Consider the following 15,235-nt stretch of genomic DNA (forward strand, 5'->3'; position numbering starts at 1 on the left):
GTGCTGAGTCTCTTAGTAAGGGAACCATTTCCTTGTGTAACTCCCAGATGTCTCTGCTAGGCTCCTGGTCAGCTTACTTTGATCTGTAGTTACCTCCTTCTAGAGGTCTAAGTGCTTTTGGGTACTGGGAGATTCTAGCTTCTCATTGACTGATCTCTATTGGTCCTACATCATTCCCCCAAAGCATGCTGTTAAGACTGGCTCTGCCACTAAGTAAAACTTTGCTTCTTCCTGTTGTTCTAGGCTGACATCTGGGCCTCATCCCCTTAGGGGCTGGGCAGCCTCCAAGAATAAAGGCGACATTCAAGGAGCCTCTCTAGCTCATGTCAGCTCTCTTCCATGGCCAAAAGAAGACTACTGTCTCTTCCTGTTTCAAAAGGCTTCAGACCCCTCCTATCCACTTACAACTTTCTAGAAACCTGAAACTCCATGTTTATTTTCTCAACACTCCCCACCTCCAGACACCTTTATCTTTTGTGACCACTTAGTCCCCTCTACCTGGCATATCCAAATCAAACGCCATATCTTCTATGAAAACTTCTGTGATAATTCTAGCCCTCATTTCCCTTCATGAGTTTGGATAGTACTTGAGTCGCTACTACTCATTTTAACAATTGTGATCTATCTTTACTATTAGCCAGTCTTATCTGCTAGCTAGGTTGTATCACTTTAAGGAAAAGACCCTTTTCATATTTTACATGGCTGTTGGCATGCCATCAAACATGCAGTAGGTATTCATTAAACACTTATTTGCAGTTTTAATAGATCTACTCAGTTACATGAGTATGGGCTTTATTTGTTTGGAAATCATGTTTCAGATGCTTTTCAGTTTTGCTCTCATATTGCTTTGGAAATATAAGACCAAGAGCTCATGTTATGAGGTATGTTGATATAAACTTAAGGAATAACTTACAAAATGTCATGAAGATTCAGTACTGACTTTCAGTGAGGTCACATGTAGGCTAATTCAGTCCTATAATCATAAGCAGTTTTGACAATCTATTTTTCAGAGTTTGAGTGTGAAGTTGTTTGTAATTCAGTCACAGGTGATGGATTTTCAGGGGACCCTCTGCTCTTTCTCTTGTTAATTGCAGAGTACATATGGGAGCAAAAACTCAGACACATCCTGACCTTAGTATCCTGGACTTGTATCATTCTGGAAACTGGCAGTTATTTGCACTTCTTCTTCACCCTTCCAGCTTTTAACCTGTCTGCACTGGCCATTTATGCATGTGCCAATACCTAGGGCTATAGGATACAGATAGAACCTGAACATGCGTCAGCTTGGTGGCTGTCACAACAGCAAATACAACCCAGAAAGAAGGAGTGGGAAACAGGAGGAGTCACTAGGGTCTGTGTTAACAATTAATTTGTAATAAGTAGCCATGTCTTTGTTTTATTTTCCGTAAGAGCCATCAAGAATGAATCTAATTAATGAATTAACAATCCATTTCATTTACATGTATTGAGGTTGTGCAATGTAAAGATAACTATGTGAATTTAAAAAATGACACAAACATTTCCCAGACTTTAACTTATTTAAGACTATTAGTCTTTCATGAAAACAGTGCCTTGAAGAGCCTAGGACATTGGGAGCAACATCAATAGTCAGTTAATAATCAAAGCAAATTATTTTGATTGGTTTCTTTGGCTCTTGATGAGTGAATAGTTTTTATTACTACTACTTGCTTGTTGTATTATTGGAGGAGTTAATGCTGAGTTGAAAGAGAATTAACCTCTACGAATAAGTGAGTGATATGAACTCCTAGCAGATTGTTCCAAAGGTCATTGATTCATCAAATGTGTGTTGAGCCACTGTTATGTACCAGGCTCTGGCTAGCATTAGGGCACTAAATAAGGTGAAGTCTTTGCTTTTATGATGCTTATATTTTTGTGAGATCCAGAGAACAAGTAAAGTCATTACATGTTTATAGGGGCAGGCCAGACCTTCACTGGAAGAAGAAGACAGGCAGTAGAAAATAAGGGTAAAGATGCAGATAGGTTGGTGAAGTTTAACACAAAATTATAATGATTTTGATGATTTGGTGTATCAAATGTGTGTGTTCCCGTGTATTTTTGGAACTGAACTATGTTTTATTGATATGGTCGTAGTACAATGTCTTTACAAATAATCGTGCACAGGGAAAGCTTTGCTTAGTCCTTATTACATCAGAGAAGTGGAGAGTCTGCCACAAAGAACCTTCATATCTCCCAATATCAAAAATTATTTTGCTGATTCCCCCAGACCCACAGATCTCTTAATCTATGAAAACAATCACAGTGGTGGAGGGCACTTCTTGCATCTTCTTAGTTAATCATGGATCACTACATGGACCATCACATGCAGTTGAGCATGCTGGCCTGCACAAGAGCACCCCTCTGAAGGCACAATTTGGGACAGACCTGACTAGAGTTTTGACACGGGAAGGAGATGTCTTCATGCACTTCCTTTATAGGAGAGGGCTCCTTTTTGTAATGCATAGCAAGGTGTGGACTTGATGGAAAAGCTCTCAGCTGAGCTTGGTTTCTTCTGGGCTTGCTGCAGTCCAGAGATTCTCTTGTTTCTTTCAGAAATGATCAAAGCTATGAATAATTAGGCATTTTCTGACAATGAACTCAACAATCATGTCATACATGATACAAGCTATATTGTATCTGTTTACTTATACACTGCTTTAGTCCACAAAAAGGTTTCATGTAGCTCCAAAGTCAAATAAAAGTGATTTTTTTTGAGTTGCCTCTCCCATTTGTACAGATAATTTGCAGTTTGCTGTATTATAGATACACATTACTCTGGGTTTTTATTAGACAGCATAACATGAGATGCCTTTCATTCTCCTTAGGTTGGTTAAATCTCGACTTAAGAGGTTCTGCTCCTCAGAAGTTGGACTCCTGAAAAATACTGAACGAGAACAAGAATCAGAAGAAGAGATGTGATTTTGAGGGCCATCTAGTCTTTCTGGATGAACTTTTCTTTTTTGGAATATTTTTGTTCATGGTTTTGCTTTTTGATCTTTTGCTTGGAGAACAGGTGGCTGAGGATGATTCTTGGTGTATTGTTTGTATTTCCAATTTGCTTAAAGTATTTGAATTCAAATATTTTGTTTTTAGATTTGTAAGTACTTTGGATGATAAATGCATTTTGCACATAAGTCATGGTATTTGGGGCCTGGAGTGACTGTTTCCAGATGATTTTAAGTCTGATGCCCATGCTAAGAAAAATGTGTTATTTACCTTATAGATATGCTCAAGGTTCCTGGGCTTGCTATCATTTGTAATTCATTAAACATGGAATTACACTTGTTTATCTTGTTGTTGCAATGAGAAATAAAGGAATGCAGGAACCTTGGTTCAGACACCTCAAGTCTTTGTTTGTTTTTTTTTTTTAATTTTTTTTTAATTTTTTTTTTTTCAACGTTTATTTACTTTTGGGACAGAGAGAGACAGAGCATGAACGGGGGAGGGGCAGAGAGAGAGGGAGACACAGAATCGGAAACAGGCTCCAGGCTCTGAGCCATCAGCCCAGAGCCCGACGCGGGGCTCGAACTCACAGACCGCGAGATCGTGACCTGGCTGAAGTCGGACGCTTAACCGACTGCGCCACCCAGGCGCCCCAAGTCTTTGTTTTTTTAATGCAACTACACCTCACCCTTGCATCACGAAGAAGGAGCTTTGTGACAAATTCTGGAACACCTGTGTTCTGCCCTGGGAAAAGTAAGCCAGAAGTCATCCTGAGTTGTGCAGTCTTTTAGGGAAGACAAGAAAAACGATCCCTAGGACACATGGATGCAAAGCTATGGAGACTGGGAAAGGGGAGTTATGATGTCATCTATAGAGTAAAATGTCATTAAACAGCATAGCATAGCCACCATACCGTCCCTTCTACTGAAATAGCGGAGGGGTTAAAATAAGGAAAAGCATTTTATGGAATACCCAGGTAAACAGTCAGAGCTCTTACCTAGACTTGGACTAAGCAGCCCTTAGTGGGGAGTCAAGAAATCTCATTTCTAATTCTGACATTACGACTAACCTGCCTCTAGGGCTTTAGAAATCACCATGTCCTCTTTAAGGTAAGGGAATTGAACTGGATGAGTCATGGGGCACTTTCTAGCTATCACATTTCATGAATCTACAATCTCTGAGACAAAGTGAAACCAGAGACAGATGATTTAGTAAGTACAATGTTAGTTGGAAAGGCCAGTCTCTTCCGTGACAGAAAAGGTAGAAAAGGTAAGGAGGCCTTCAGGGATCCTTGAGGACTGACTTGAATATGAAAGAAAGAGGCAGCCTCGTGGGCAGCTGGAGGTGAAACATGGGCAATGAAATCTTGAAGCTCCATGGCATTCCAGAAAGCACTGACAAATCCAGACACCTGTCCCATTTGCTATTTTCACAGTGACACTGGAGAGGGAGGTGAGTGGATTCTTTACGCCAAAGAACTGGACACTTCCATTTTTTTATGTAAGTGTTGAAAACAACTGATGTGGGTGCTTGAGGGCTTATTTTGAATAATACAATAAACCTGAGTGCATTTCTGGCATATGAAATGTCCACAGGCATGTGATGTCCTCACGTGATCATGGCATTCTGCATCACGCATATCCTCTATCTTTTCCAGTCCAGCAAGTTTCTGTAACTTTGGCAAGTTTGTTTCAAAAGAGCTGTCAGCTGCCATTCACGAAAATGATATTGCTGGTATTTAGGCCTGAGCAGGGACACTCGGAATACTTAGCCTAAACCAGATTAAAGCTGGAATATTGAAAACTGGTAAATGCGAATATTCTAGCAGCCTTTATGAGAGAGCACAAATGTCTGTTCCTTCAGTCTCTGGACAGAGTGCAAGTGAGATGCAACTCCATGCGTTCTCAAGAAGGGTGGGGGGGAGGGGGAGGCGGTAGGGGTAGGGAACATTTGGTTCAGCTCTAAACCCACGGTCTGGGGCTCTCTGCTTCCAGGGCCTGAAATGAACGATAATTATTTTTTAATGTTTATTTATTTTTGAGAGAGAGACAGAGTGCGAGTGGGGGAGGGGCAGAGAGCGAGGGAGACACAGAATCCAAAGCAGGCTCCAGGCTCCAAGCTGTCAGCACAGAGTCCAATGTAGGGTTCAAATTCATGAACCATGAGATCTCATGAGTTGGGCACTGGACCGACTGAGCCACTCAGGTGCCCCTATAAATTTGAATGCCATTATTGTAACTTCATGGAAGCCTTCACCAAGGAAGGGGTGGGAGAAAGTGCCTTCCTTTATTTTTATTTGTATTGTATCTCAACTCTTCCAAAACCCTGGGGTCTCAATTCCTGAGCTTTTGTCAAACGTCTTTTGTGGGTATCCCAAGCTTCATTTGCCATGAGTAAAGTAAAGAAACTCCTTAAATAACTCAGCCCAATATCAACACTGTTGATGTGACACCAGCTCTTCGGTGATTTCCGTGACCTCCAATCTCCTTTGCTTGGGAAATGTTCAGTGCAGCCTCTGATTGCATTAACTTCTGGCTCATTGTTGAAATGGGAGATTGTGTCATGACTTTTGGTGTACTCCACATCATTTTATCACTACAATGATCATCAGTTGAGGCTATATTGGTTGTATTTGGGATGTGGATTCATAAGGTGGTATAGGAGTCACTAGGGACTACAGGAACAATGAAAATAAAAGCTGAGAAGTAAGGAATTCTCCCAAAATATAAGGACTTGATAGATTAAAAACCATGAAAGAAAAGTTCGTACACGTGAAGAATCAATCCAGAAATTCTATATTCTGTCTAAGGTGAATTCCAGATAGAGAAGATTGAGAAAATAGAGAAGAAGCATAAAATAAAAGAATTTCCCCTATATAATGGCAATGAGGGGAGATTTTTGCTTTAAGCTTGAAAAGGTACTTTAAGAGATGTGCAGTGACTAGAATGATTAGGCTGCTGGACTAAACCAGTGAAGATGGGAAAACTTAATCCTTTTAAATATTTTAAGTTCAATTTATGAATATTATTATTTCTATTTTTGAATCCTGCAAATTTAAACCCTCAATTTTAGGCAGACTTTGATGTTAGGACACCATTTTACACTTAGATAACTAGATTTCTCTTTAGACATCTTAAACTCTGTTTATGAATTAAATATCTTTGATTTTCTTCTTAAGAAGGGTGCTTCAATTAACTGACAAACCTTCCCAAGTTGTTCAGTTATTCTTGCAAATCTAATGTATTAAACTTACAGATGTGGTGAAACTTAAGTGTTCTTAAATGCTCTGCTACAGTGTATAAACTTAGTGAGATTTCAACTTATAATCATAAGCCTAAATCTGTTACTCAATTAAACATTTATAAATTGGATTTGCAAGACTATTCAGCATAGACAAAATTATTTATTTTTTTTAAAAAAAATTTTTTTTTCCAACGTTTATTTATTTTTGGGACAGAGAGAGACAGAGCATGAACGGGGGAGGGGCAGAGAGAGAGGGAGACACAGAATCGGAAACAGGCTCCAGGCTCTGAGCCATCAGCCCAGAGCCCGACGCGGGGCTCGAACTCACGGACCACGAGATCGTGACCTGGCTGAAGTCGGACGCTTACCCGACTGGCCACCCAGGCGCCCCGACAAAATTATTTTTAAAATTAGAAATACCTAAATTCTAAACATGTATAATTTCTTAACACAAAAATATCATGAGTTTGATTCTCTTCAACATTACTTTTTACCTTGACAAGGTCCCAGTAGTTCATTTTTGTTTTCGTTTACTTTGCCTGCAGAGACATGTCTAGTAAGAAGTTGCTATGGCCGAGGTCAGAGAAGTTGCTATCTGTTTTCTCCTGTTTTGATGGTTTCCTGTCACATTTAGGTCTTTCATCCATTTTGAATTTATTTTTGTGTGTGGTGTAAGAAAGTGGTCGAGTTTCATTTTTCTGCATGTTGCTGTCCAGTTTTCCCAGCACCATTTGCTAAAGAGACTTTCTTTTTTCCATTGGCTACTCTTTCCTGCTTTGATGATTAGGAATCTTGCCATTTGTAACAATGTGGATGGAACTAGCGTGTATCATGCTAAGTGAAATGAGTCAGAGAAAGACAAATATCATATGATTTCACTCAATATGTGGAATTTAAGAAACAAAACAGATGAACATAAGGGAAGGGAAGGAAAAATAAGATAAAAACAGAGAAGAAGGCAAACCATGAGAGTCTCTTGAATACAGAGAACAAACTGAGGGTTGCTGGAGGGGAGGTGGGTGGGAGTATAGGCTAGATGGGTGATGGGCATTAAGGAGGACACTTGTTGGGATGAGAACTGGGTATTATATGTAAGTGATGAATCACTGGGTTCTACATCTAAAACCAATACTACACTGTATGTTAACTGACTTAAATTTAAATAAATAAATTAGAAAGAAAAAAAACCACATAACTTAATTCTGAGTCTTTCCATGATAAAATAGGCTTACTGTTAAGGAAGTGATTTGTTTACAACACGCAATGCTAGGAAATACGTAGTCTGCTAATTGAGCTTTTGGACCCAGATACTGAATGGAACAGGATTCTTGACAGTGATCCTATAGGCTCATGCTGAATTCTGTTATTTATGGTCACTCTATCAGACCCTCCACACAGGCTGTCTCACATTCTTTTAAAGCACAGGGAAGGCACCATCCTGAGCTGGAGTCATACTTAAAATTATCTGTCTTTTCCGCCTACTTATGAAAATCTGCCACCCCCTCCCAGGCTGTCGTGTCACTTGATGGAATTTCATTATTCTTTAGCTCTTAAGATATTTAAATATATTTCCTTCTAAGTATAAAGATTTCTGAACTTGATGTTATCTTGCACTTTGTTTTTCATATATTTCCTATTGGATAAGACTACTCAATTTTTAAAGATATTAAGGTGATAGCCTAATGAATTCTAGGCCACTCTCTTATTTTTATTTATTTTTAATTTTTTTTCTTTTTTGAGAGAGAGGGGGTGAAGGTCAGAGGGAGAGAGAGAGAGAGAGAGAGAGAGAGAGAGAATCTTAAGCAGACTCCACGCCCGATGAGGGACTTAATTCCCCCACTGTGAGATCATGACCTGAGCTGAAATCAACAGTCAGATGCTTAACCAACTGAACCACCCAGGCACCCCTAGGTCACTGTCTTTTGAAGGTAATTCAACTCACAGCTCTGAGATTAGATGCCAGTATATCTCAGCTTTTGCTGCTTTAAAGCAGAGACAACATTGTTCAGTGCGTGTGTGCACCGTGGGAGGACTTACCATGACTGACACCAAATGTTAAAATGGAGACATGCACTTTTTACCTGGTTCCTCCCATGAATTTGGACTGTTTTGCCATTTTAAAATGGGCTGAGGGAGGATTAAAGAGTTTAAGAAGCTGGAGGTGGAACCCCAAATAATCCCTACCTAATGATTTGTGTCTGAAGCCAAAATACACACAGGTTCTAAAACATATAGACATAAGAAAGCCCAAGTAAACAAGGGGCCTAGCAATTTAGAACGGAACAACGCTCTCCTCTGATCAGAACCTGGCCTAGGTTCCTTTGCCTCTCAGATCCAGCCTAAGTTAATTAAGCATCACATTCAAATAAAATAAAATCACTTCATTTGAGTATAATTCACTCTGCAGTTATGCTGTCATACTGTCTAACAAAACCCTTTTACGGGTCAGGCTACTTGTTTTCTGTTACCCAAAACATGCTTATTTTAATTTCTATACCTGTGGCGTATTAAGCACCCTACCTGCCCCGCCTCCTTGCAGCTTAACTTCTGGAAATTCTTTAAGGCCAAGTTAAAAACATTTCTTTTTATAGGGAAGAGCTATGAGCAGTAAAAGTCCTCAGTATGTGTGTATATGAGAATATTTCACTGTTTTTCTTTTTTCTTTCTTTCTTTCTTTTTTTTTTTGTTGAAATTAAAGGACATTATATGGTCACTTGAATCTGTACAAAGAAACAAAGGTAACTACATGGGTAAATGCAAAAAAAAAAAAGATATGTGGTTTGCAATTTTTTTTTCTGTCTATATCTTATCTTCTTAATAAGGTCTTCTGCAGAATAAATTTTTAATTTTCCCAAGAAAACCCCACAACTTTTCTACTGCTTGCTACCACTCTCTGCCTATGAATCCCTACAGCACCAAGTCCAGGCTAGCATTGGATCATTCTCCATCCAGTCCTGTAATTATCTTTACACGTAAATTCTTCCTTGTTACTATTTTATAATCCCTTAATGACAGCCATACTTCTTTTCTTTTTGTTTGTTTAAAAATATGAACATTTATTATTATAAAAACTAGTTTAATAAAAAAATCATATTTAAAGATAATTTAATACGAATACATGTCAAAATAAATGCAAATTATGATTCTTTTGAGCGCAAAAAAAGTGGTTACCCAAAGAAGAAATAAAACCTCCTTAATAGTTGTAATAAAACCTACACCTGAAAAGTTAGAGGGTATTACACAGAAGTAATAAGTTCCTCTACTACTCCTCATACTTGTTTTTAAAGAATCAGGAGAATTTAAACAATATGAAAAAATAAGTCATGAATAAATATAAAAATATACCCATGCAAGATTTTTATTGAAGACATGATTATCATTGTATAAATGCCTAAATATCAGACTATAAATAAAGTAAAATGTGGAAGAACTCTGTTGTCTCGATTTTAGAAAAAGGGAATTTTTTGAAAACAAATGTCTGAAGTCAAGGTCCTAGGACTTCACTAACATCACACACTGGTGTCAACAAATTCTGATGAAATGAAAACCACTCTTTTTTTTTTTTTTTTTTTTTTTGGCAAAAATGCTCTCTGATAGGAAAAGCACAAACAGGGCTTTCTAAATCACGAAAGTTCTGGAACAGAATGGTAAGGTGACAAAACCAGTATGAAATTAAGGAAGGTGGTAAAAGTAGTCTTTTGGGGGTTTCTTTTTTACACGGCCATGCTTAGTCTAGGTGAATCTTCCACAGGCATGCTTTGTGTGGCCTCCAGTTGGTTATGTTCCACTGAGGGCCCTGATAAAGGTGACACAGCTTCTGTGAAACAGCTTTCCTCCGCCCCTTCAACTTGTAGGTAGTGATAAAGATGAGCCTTTTTCTTGTAGAGCCTCGTGAATCTTGCGGTTCCATGAAGGTAGGCCTCACACATGTGTGCTAGGGCTAATCATGGGAATGGTCCACATGAGGTACTGAACACAGGCTGCTTTTCCAGCCTTCTTGATTCCAGGAGACAAACTGTAGAGAAGGTTTTAATCTTTCAGTAGTTCTGCAAAAATCGGAAACCTGTACTTTCCTCTAACCATAAGGTAGAGACTATGTTTGCGGCCAGCCTGAATCAGCTGGTGATCTTTACTAAAGGAATCTGAAAACATCTGATCCAACTTTCAGGTAGGACTGTTAACATCTGCCAGTATACATAGAGGTGTTAGGCTTGACACAAGATCATGCACTTAAGGAAAAGAAACTGAATTCATGATGATTTCTTTGAGGTCCATATTAAGGAATGCTTCAAACCTTGCAGAGCTTGTTAGGTTCAGCAGCAGATTTGCCACAGTGTTGTTCATTGCATCAAAAGACTTCTGGCCCCGTTTCTCAAAAGCCTCAGCACTTGAAGTAACCAGACTCTTTGGCTTTACAGTTGTACCCAACTTTGCAGAATTCACCATGAGAATTCACCAGTTTGCTAATGAGGTCAAATAAATATTGGACGTCAATGGGCAACACAGTCTGCATGCTCAGTAAGGCGAGGTTATGACATCATCCTCACCAAAAGGATAAACTGAAGTCATGGATCTGTATACTTCTGGGAATTCACCCTCAAGCGCCTTTAGAAGAAATGTTCCAAGTCCAGATCATGTTCCACCTCCCATGGAATATATTCTAAAAAACACTGCAAATGATCACAGGGCCCGGCCAACTTTCTGAGTTTCTCTAAAATCTGAGTTTCTGAGTTCTCGATAAAGACTGCCAAAAACTTAACGACCCACAGCCCAGTTATTCCCTGAGTCAGAAATATCAGTGATGAGCTGCTTGCTATCAAACACATCTCTCAATGGTTCCTGCAGAATTTCATTTGCTACCCCTTCCTCCATGTCAATCAAGAGAGCTCATGCTTTCAAAGAACAAAGTTTCCCCTTGGAAATAGTGCCACCATCACCAAGTCACTCTGGTACCCACATTTCTAAACAAGCTGCTTATTACCTCATCATAATTCCTTTCTGTGGCTATGGCATGCTCCCTTAGTGCAGATCCCAGAAGCAGCAGAAAATATGGCGTCCACACTGGCCTATAAAACCATTTACTGGGTCACTACCGGCTGGAACACTTGTAAACCTGCGCTGGCTTGTAAACCTACTCCTGACCTGGCCCTGTCCACCAGCGGCAACCATGATTCTTTTGTCTCTCTCTCTCTTTTTTTTAATGTTTTTAATGTTTATTTATTTATTCTGAGAGAGAGAGAGAGAGACAGAGAGAGAGCATGCATGGTGTAGGGGCAGAGAGAGAGAGAGAGAGAGACTCCACATCGTCAGCGCAGAGCCTGATGCAGGGCTTGACCCCATGAACTGTGAGATCATGACACGAGCCAAAATCAAGATCAGACCCAGGCACCCCGTGCTTAATTTTATACTCTTTTATTATTCTCTAATCCCTGCCTGAGTATAGTGCAGACTCCTGCAGGCCAATTTCTTATAATCTTTTGTAGCTCCTACAGTGCCCAGGACAGTGCTGGATGTGTAATAGGCACATAGTGAATCATGTTGAATTGAATCAGTGAAACTGAGTTTGTTTCTGCCCCCAGAAGAAGGGTGCTCTGAGCTTTGAGTGTCGCTACCATGTCACTGACCCCCTTTATCAGACGACTGGGCCTGGAGGCAGAGCTACAGGTAAGAAATCAAGTTTGCACCTTAGATGCAGATGGCTGGCTCTTAATTCTCTGCCTGTAGAGAACCTTCCTGGCATTATTCAAGGCAAAAACAAGTTTTTCTCTGCAGGTCATACCTAATGGTTTCCTTTCTAGCAGTTTTATTAAGCAGGTAAACATAGGCAGGTAAATCAAGGTTAGTGATTGACATGGTCACACAGAAATTGTTTTTTGGTCATATTATTTGCTTTGTGTTTGGAAAAATATTGTTGAAGTGCATACCACTGTTTTTACTATGGACTTGGACAGTAATTATTCTTACCTTTGCAAAGGAAGGTAAAATTTACAAAGCTTTTACATACACACACGTTTTCTCATTTTAGTTTCAAAGAAATGCTGTGGGGAGGTTTATAGGGAGCGGGTATTTTTTTTTTTAAAAAGGGCTTAGTAAGGCCAAGCATCTTGTCCAGTGTTATCCTGTCCAGTCCATGGAAAGCCAGGCCTTTAATCCAGAAGTTCAGCTCTTTCGTTGTGTCCAACACAGACACTCCATAGTGTTAATTCCAGGCCTTTCCTTCCTCCAGATCATGTTTTGAATCCAATATTTAACTGTCCTGTCCAACTTAGTGTTACCTTCAGGTTGAGTAAGAATTCTCTTTGGTTCCTTCAAGTTAGTATTTATAAGTGATCCTGTTGATCTATGAAAAGACTAGAAAGAAATTTATTGAGTGTTCACAGTGTTATCTTGGGGTAGTGAGATTACAGATGGTTGTTACTGCTTTTTTAAGTTATAAACTTTTATCGATTTTAAAATATAACTACATTATGGGGCGGCTAGGTGGTTCAGTCAGATAGGTGTCTGACTTTGGCTCAGGTCATGATCCCACGGCTCACGAGCCTGAGCCCTGCGTCAGGCTCTGTGCTGACAGCTCAGAGCCTGAAGCCTGCTTCAGATTCTGTCTCCGTCTCTGCCCCTCCCCCACTGGCACGCGTGCGTTTTCTCTCTCTCTGTCTCTGTCTCTCTCAAAATTAAACACCAAAAAATTTTTAAAAATAAAAGCATAAAATATAACTACATTAATGGTAATATGGAAAAGATAAGTAAAAATTACTTCTTAGTCCCATCTCCCTAAAACAATTATTAGCATGTTGTGTACTTCCTTTTATCTCCTGCATATTTTCACATAATTGTAATCCTACTTTACATTGAATTTTGTATCTTAAATTAAGATACATATTAACATATAATTAACATATAATAATTCTTTTCTCCATGTTACCAAGTAGTCTTCACAATTTTCACTTAAAATTTTTCTTTTTTTAAAAATGTTTATTTTTTTAAACTTTATTTTTTATTTTTTAAAATTTACATCCAAATTAGTTAGCATATAGTACAACGGTGATTTCAGGAGTAGATTCCTTAGTGCCCCTTACCCATTTAGCCCATCCCCCCCTCCCACAAGCCTTCCCATAACTCTCAGTTTGTTCTCCATATTTATAAGTCTCTTCTGTTTTGTCCCCCTCTTTGTTTTTATATTCTTTTTGTTTCCCTTCCCTTATGTTCATCTGTTTTGTCTCTTAAAGTCTTCATATGAGTGAAGTCATATGATTTTTGTCTTTCTCTTACCGACTGATTTCACTTAGCATAATATCCTCCGGTTCCATCCACGTAGTTGCAAATGGCAAGATTTCATTCTTTTTGATTGCCGAGTAATACTCCATTGTGTGTGTGTGTGTGTGTGTGTGTGTGTGTGTGTCTATATATATATATATATATATATATATATATATACCACATCTTCTTTATCCATTCATCCATCCATGGACATTTGGGCTCTTTCCATACTTTGGCTATTGTTGATGGTGCTGCTATAAACATGGGGGTGCATGTGTCCCTTTGAAACAGCACACCTGTATCCCTTGGATAGATGCCTAGTAGTGCAGTTGCTGGGTCATAGGGTAGTTCTATTTTTAATTTTCTGAGGAAGCTCCATACTGTTTTCCAGAGTGGCTGCACCAGCTTGCCTTCCCATCTTTTGTCTCTATTGTAACTCCTAAGGAATCCTTCTAAGCCTGTGGCATTAGAAAGTGAGCTAAAGGAACAGAATAAAGAGAGAAAAATCAAAGGAATATATTATTTAGAGAAAATAGGTCTCAAAGCATTGTCTATATAGGTGAGGACTCTGAGACCAGAGAGTGATTTGTCCAAGATCATGCAATCAATTAGTGGCTGAGCCCATAATGGGATATAAGTCTCCTGACACCAAAAGAGTGTCAGGAGCTCTTTCCATTTTAGAGGTGACACTACTGCATAGTGAATGGCTCAATTCCTTCTTAGATGGGCCTACCTTATTCTAAAGACCACCTGTCCCCTATTTCTGTTCACATATCTGGTCAGATATTTTCTAAGTCAGTTTGGACTGATGTTACAGAGCACCATAGACTGGGTGGTTTGAACAACAAACACTTATTTCTTACAATTCTGGAGGGTGGGAAGTCCAAGATCAAGGCACCAGCAGATCTGGTGTTTGGTGAAGGCCTTCCTGGTGGGCAGAATGTCTTGTATCTTCATGTGGTTCAGAGACAGATTATCTCCCTCCAGTGTCTTCTTTATAAGGGCATTAATCCCATCATGATGGCCTCTCCCTGATTATCTAATTATCTTCTAGAAGGCCTCACTTCCAAACACAATCACACTGGGGATTAGATGGGATGAATGGTGAAGTACTGAATATGCCTTAAAAGAAATAGCAGAAAAGACAATAGCAATGATGCTACCCTCTAGTGGCAGAGCATAGCAACACAACTCATAAGTCAAAGTACCAGGTTCACATCCTAAAAAAACGAGTCAGACCACAAACATTGTTAGTGGTAAAGTTTGGGTTATTTTTTTAAATCTTAGATTTTAATTTATTAGTGCTATAACTCACTGTTCTGGATTGAATTATGTTCTCCCCAAATTCATATGTTGAAGTCCTAACTTCACCTCAGAATGTCAGCTTGTTTGGAAATAGGGTTGTTTTAGATCTAGTTTAGTTAGGATGAGTTTATACTGGAGTATGGTGGGCCCAATCCAATGTGACTTGTGTCCTTAGGGAAAGTGGAAATTTGAACACAAAGATATACACACAGGGAGAATGCCTTGTGAACATGAAAGCATGGATTGGGGCAATGTGTCTGCAAGTTAAGGTATGTCAAGATGCCAGCAAACCACCAGAAGCTAAGAGAGGTGGCTGCAACTGATTCTTCCCTAGCACTTTCCAAGGAAGCTTGACCCTACTGGTAACTTGATCTTGGACTTCATATCTCCAGAACTGTGTGACAATAAATTTCTCTAGATTAAGTCATTCAGTTTGTGGTACTTTGTTACAGCAGCCATAGAAAACTAA

General features: G+C 39.2%; 2 protein-coding genes and 1 pseudogene across 8 annotated transcripts in view; 2 read left to right on the top strand and 1 right to left on the bottom strand.

Moving 5' to 3' along the window:
- TMEM45A (transmembrane protein 45A) overlaps positions 1-3,364 on the top strand; it is an 80,601-nt gene extending 77,237 nt beyond the window's left edge. For 4 of the 7 annotated variants that reach the window (XM_045501790.1, XM_045501788.1, XM_045501791.1 and 1 more), the window contains exon 6: positions 244-2,731. In XM_045501790.1, the coding sequence (XP_045357746.1) occupies positions 244-415 (172 nt within the window). In that variant the 3' untranslated portion in view covers positions 416-2,731. Of the gene's footprint in view, positions 1-243; positions 2,732-2,843 lie in introns of those variants that run through there. The other 3 variants (XM_045501794.1, XM_045501792.1, XM_045501793.1) reach the window with 1 other exon arrangement.
- Positions 3,365-4,213: 849 nt separating this feature from the next.
- The window catches only part of ADGRG7 (adhesion G protein-coupled receptor G7), a 97,691-nt gene continuing 86,669 nt past the window's right edge, over positions 4,214-15,235 (top strand). The window contains exon 1 of the mRNA XM_045501796.1: positions 4,214-4,413. Coding sequence (XP_045357752.1) covers positions 4,338-4,413 — 76 coding nt within the window. The 5' untranslated portion in view covers positions 4,214-4,337. The remainder of the gene's footprint in view (positions 4,414-15,235) is intronic.
- LOC123575960 lies at positions 9,918-11,373 on the bottom strand (annotated as a pseudogene).

Source organism: Leopardus geoffroyi, chromosome C2 (genome assembly GCF_018350155.1).
Source record: "Leopardus geoffroyi isolate Oge1 chromosome C2, O.geoffroyi_Oge1_pat1.0, whole genome shotgun sequence".
Lineage (NCBI taxonomy): Eukaryota > Metazoa > Chordata > Mammalia > Carnivora > Felidae > Leopardus > Leopardus geoffroyi.